The sequence below is a fragment of the Malurus melanocephalus genome, unplaced genomic scaffold, assembly GCF_030028575.1.
Source record: "Malurus melanocephalus ecotype Western Australia unplaced genomic scaffold, MMel_1.1 scaffold_2246, whole genome shotgun sequence".
NCBI lineage: Eukaryota > Metazoa > Chordata > Aves > Passeriformes > Maluridae > Malurus > Malurus melanocephalus.
In genome coordinates, this window is record NW_026625478.1 from 1 (window position 1) to 4,999 (window position 4,999).

The 4,999-nt window shown below is 40.7% G+C and overlaps 1 protein-coding gene across 1 annotated transcript in view; it reads right to left on the reverse strand.

Moving 5' to 3' along the window:
• Nucleotides 1–1,132: 1,132 nt before the first annotated feature.
• The window catches only part of LOC130587682 (proliferation-associated protein 2G4-like), a gene marked incomplete at its 5' end in the record, with an annotated part of 10,141 nt that continues 6,274 nt past the window's right edge, over nucleotides 1,133–4,999 (reverse strand). The window contains 3 exons of the mRNA XM_057388655.1: nucleotides 1,133–2,894; nucleotides 3,170–3,223; nucleotides 3,766–4,015. Coding sequence (XP_057244638.1) covers nucleotides 2,829–2,894; nucleotides 3,170–3,223; nucleotides 3,766–4,015 — 370 coding nt within the window. The remainder of the gene's footprint in view (nucleotides 2,895–3,169; nucleotides 3,224–3,765; nucleotides 4,016–4,999) is intronic.

Consider the following 4,999-nt stretch of genomic DNA (forward strand, 5'->3'; position numbering starts at 1 on the left):
TTTTTTTTTTTTTTTTGGGAGTTTCCGCTCATCCAAGGCTTTAACGGGATTGTCGATGCACCCCAAAATCCCTACGGGGGCTTTCCTTTAAGGTAAAAGTATACAATGTTTTTATATTCTCAGAGTAAAAGATACAAAATAAGAAATTATATTAATTTAAACGTTTATAAATCCCTGCTGGAGGCGGGGAAAGCATTCGGCTCCCGTATCCCGGTGGAGCAATGCTTAAAAAGGCCAAAATTAGGGGTTTTTTCCTTAAAAGAGGGGCTCTTTTCCCTCAGAATGAGATTTTTCTCCCCCAAAATGAGGGGGTTTACCTAAAAACGAGTTTTTTTCCCTCAAAATTATTAACTTTCCCTCAAAATTAGATGGTTTTTCCTCAAAAGGAGGGCTTTTATCCCTCAGGATTAATTTTTTCCCTCAAAATATGTGTTTTCCCATTAAAATGAGAGGGGGGGCCCTCAAATGACTTTTTCCCCCTCAAAATAAGGTTTTTTTTCCACAAGATGAGGGTTTTCCCCTTAAAATTAGCTTTTTTTCCCTCAAAATAAGTGGGTTTTCCCCTCAAAATTCGTAAGTTTTCCCTCAAAATTATTCTTTCCCTTCAAAATGATGGGTGCTCCTCTCAAGTTGACGATTTTCTCCTCCAAATGAGGTTTAACCCCTCAAAATTAAGGTTTTTCCCCTCAAAATGACAGCTTTTTTTTCCCTTAAAATTAGTTTTTTTCCTCTCAAAACAATATTTTTTCCCTTCAAGGGGACTTTCCTCCCTTCAAAATGAGTTTTTTCCCCTCAAAATTCACATTTTCTCCCCCAAAATTTCCAACCCCAAGCTCGCCCAGGAGGGGAACTGCCCAAAAAATCCCAAATCTGAAGAATCAAGAGAGACCAATGAGGAGAGGGAAGAAATTAAATATAGAAATAAATAATAAAATAAGCAAATAAATATAAAAAGATAAATAATAAAAAAATTATATACTCTACATTTATATACATTTATATTATATATATATATATATAAAGATAAATTTTAAAGAAAATCTAAAATACAAAAATAATAAATTGAGTAAAGATAAATAAAATTAAATTAAATTTAAAAAAATAAAGATAAATAAAAAAATAACAAAATAAATAAAATCCAACATCGCATCGTTTATTCTTCTTTTATTTGACTTTGGTAACATCTGCACGCGTGGAGTTTTTATTTTTTTTTTTAATTTTTTTTTTTTTTTTTTTTTTTTTTTGGGGCGGAAAACTCAGATCTTGACCAGGAAGCACCTGCGGAGGACGCCCGGGAAAACATCGGGAAAAAAACAAAAAAAAATGGTGAGAATTCCCAAATTCCAGGGGGGGGTTGGAAAAAAAACCCGGGGGGGTATCGACAAAAGGAAAAAAAAACCTCGACATTCAACTCACGGCGTTTTTTCGGCTTTTTTTTCTTTTTTTTACATGTTTTTTTTGTAAAAAAGTGACTATAAAAGAGCGATACCCCCGGGATCGGGGCCTTATCCCGGATCCGACGGCTCCGGCAGCGCTTCCCTCACATTTCCCCTCAGGAATTCTGGTGGTTTTTCCCTAAAAAATTTTGGGGTTTGCCTAAAAAATTCGGGTTTTTCCCAAAAAATTTGCGGTTTTCCTCAAAAATTTGGGGTTTCCCCCAGAAATTTGGGGTTTCTTCCCCAAAAAATTCGGGTTTTTCCCCCAAAAATCTGGGTTCTTCCCCAGAAATTTTGAGTTTTCCCCAAAAAGTCTGGGTTTTTCCTCAAGAATCTTGGGTTTCTTCCCCAAAAATTTGGGTTTCTCCCAAAATATGTTTTTTTTCCCCCAAAAAACTCGTCTTATCCCCAAAAATTTGGGTTTCTCCCCAAAAAATCTGGGTTTTTTTCCCCAAAAATCTGGTCTTATCCCCAAAAATTTGGGTTTCTCTCCAAAAAAATCTGGGTTTTTTTCCCAAAAATTTGGGGCTTTCCCAAAACTCTCGAGTTTTCCCCAAAAATTTTTAAAGAATCCAGAGGGAAAAAGTGAAAAAAAATAAAATTAACGATCCTCCGGCTCGCGGGAAAGGTGGAATATGCTCCCGGGGACATCGGATTTTTAAAAAAAAACCCCCCGTGCCCCCCAAAAATTTTGGGAATTCTGCTCCGCAGGGGGGTTTTGGGATTAATTTTAAAAACTCGCATTAAAAAATAGCAATTTTTTGTTTATTTTTCTTTTTTTTTTTTTGGAAATCCCTTAAATCAAAGGCAGGAAAAAAGCTCCCGAGGTCTGTGAGGAGAAAATCCTAAAATTTGCTTTTTTTTTCCCAATTTTAGAAGTATTATCCCAGAGAGAAAAGACAAAAAAATTTTGTCTTGGGGGGGCGTTTTTTTGGGTGGAATCATTTGGGTTTTTTGGGTGGTTTTTTTCAGTGTGAAAATTTCAAAAAAAAGGGAAAAAAATTAAAAAATAAAAAAAAAGGGAAGAGGAAGAGGAGGAGGAAGGAATCAGCAGCTCCCTCCCCTCCCTCTCCCTGCAATCCAGGATGGATTCAACTCTCCAAAAAGTGGGAAATATAAAAAAAAAAACTTTTCAGATTTAACAGCGACTTTCATCCTAATTTTTTGTGGGGTTTTTTGCCACTTTTTTGGGGTTTTTGACATTTTTCCAAGTCGCTGAGAGTTTCCTCCCTCCAATGGGAGCTGCTCGGAATCACCAGGAATTCCCGAAGCGACGACGGCGCCGGATTATTTTGCTTCTGGATGGAATTTTTGTTGGATTTTGTGGGGTTTTGTCAATTTTTTTTTTTTTTGGGGGGGAAAAAGGGGACAATTTGAGAGGTTTTGGGGTTCTCAGTCGCCGGCCTCGTTCTCCTCCGCCGTCTCTCCCGTGGTGGCGTTTTCGGCGTTTTTGGAAGCCTGTGGGGACAAATAATATTAAAATAAAATGGTTTTTTCACTAAAAGTTCCCTTTAAAAGTGCCCAAAAAATCTGTGAATTCCCAAAAAAAAAGCGCCCTGAAAATCGGGGGATTCCTCAAAAAAAAAGTGCCTGAAAAATCTGCGAATTCCCCTCAAAAAAGCACCCGGAAAAATCTGTGAATTCCCCCAAAAAAGTGCCCTAAAAATCTGGGAATTCCCCTGAAAAAATTCCCGAATAATCCAGGAATTTCCCCCAAAAAATTTGGGATTTACCTTCTTTTTCTTCTTTTTCTGGGTCTTGCGGCTGGCGGAGCTTTGTAGGAGAGCCTGGAATGGAGAGAAAGGGGAGGAAATGGGAAAAAGATCCCGAATTTTGGGGGAAAACCGGGAATTTTTGGTTCATTTTGGGTCCCTTTTAATCCCCAAGTTCCACAAGTGACCCTTGGAAGGCGCTACTTAATATTTTTTGAATGTTCTAAAATTTTTCTTGTAAAATAAAATGAATCATGTTGTTTATTAATAATGGTTTATTAAAATAATGACTTATTTATATATATTGATAATCAATAACTAATTTATTAATAATCATGAATTTGTATAATCACATTAATACTTAATTTTAAAATTCTCTAATATTTATTTTTAATAATGAATTATTTTATCTACTTAATAACTAATTTATTACTAATTAATAATCACAATAAGTAATAGTTAACTATTAATTCTTAGTAAGTAATATTTATTATTAATGGACTATTAAGTTAATGAATTTTTATCTAGTAATAATTAATATTTATTTATTGGGAAATTATTAAAATGAAATATTTTATTAATAATTAATAATGAATAATTAATGCTAATTAACCAACCTTGAGCTCGCCGTCCTGCACCTCCAGGTCGGAGCGGTAGAGCTCGGGCTCGAAGGGGCCGCTCGTGATCCTCATGGGGCCGTTGGGCATCAGCAGCACCGTGAACTTGAACTGGGCCACCAGCTCACCTGTGGGGACACAGGGGTTAATCTGACAGGACCTGGGGGCTGAAATCCCTGACAGGACCTGTGGGGACACAGCAGTTAATCTGACAGGACCTGTGGGGACACAGGGGTTAACCTGACAGGACCTGTGGGGACACAGGGGTTAATCTGACAGGACCTGGGGGAATGAAACCCCTGACAGGACCTGCGGGGACACACGGGTTAATCTGACAGGACCTGGGGAGTTAATGTGACAGGATCTGAAACCCCTGACAGGACCTGTGGGGACACAGCGGTTAATCTGACAGGACCTGGGGGCTGAAACCCCTGACAGGACCTGTGGGGACACACGGGTTAATCTGACAGGACCTGTGGGAATGAAACCCCTGACAGGACCTGGGGGAACACAGCGGTTAATCTGACAGGACCTGGGGGAATGAAACCCCTGACAGGACCTGGGGGCACACAGGGGTTAACCTGACAGGACCTGGGGGAATGAAACCCCTGACAGGACCTGTGGGGACACAGTGGTTAACCTGACAGGACCTGGGGGGCTGGAATCCCTGACAGGACCTGTGGGGACACACGGGTTAATCTGACAGGACCTGTGGGGCTGAAATTCCTGACAGGACCTGTGGGGACACAGTGGTTAACCTGACAGGACCTGTGGGGCTGAAATTCCTGACAGGACCTGTGGGGACACAGTGGTTAACCTGACAGGACCTGGGGGGCTGAAATTCCTGACAGGACCTGTGGGGACACAGGGGTTAACCTGACAGGACCTGTGGGGACACAGGGTTTAATCTGACAGGACCTGGGGGGCTGGAATCCCTGACAGGACCTGTGGGGACACACAGGTTAATCTGACAGGACCTGCGGGGACACAGGGGTTTAACCTGACAGGACCTGGGGGAATGAAACCCCTGACAGGACCTGGGGGAATGAAACCCCTGACAGGACCTGCGGGGACACAGGGGTTTAACCTGACAGGACCTGGGGGCTGAAATCTCTGACAGGACCTGCGGGGACACAGTGGTTAATCTGACAGGACCTGGGGAGTTAATGTGACAGGATCTGAAACCCCTGACAGGACCTGTGGGGACACAGGGGTTAACCTGACAGGACCTGTG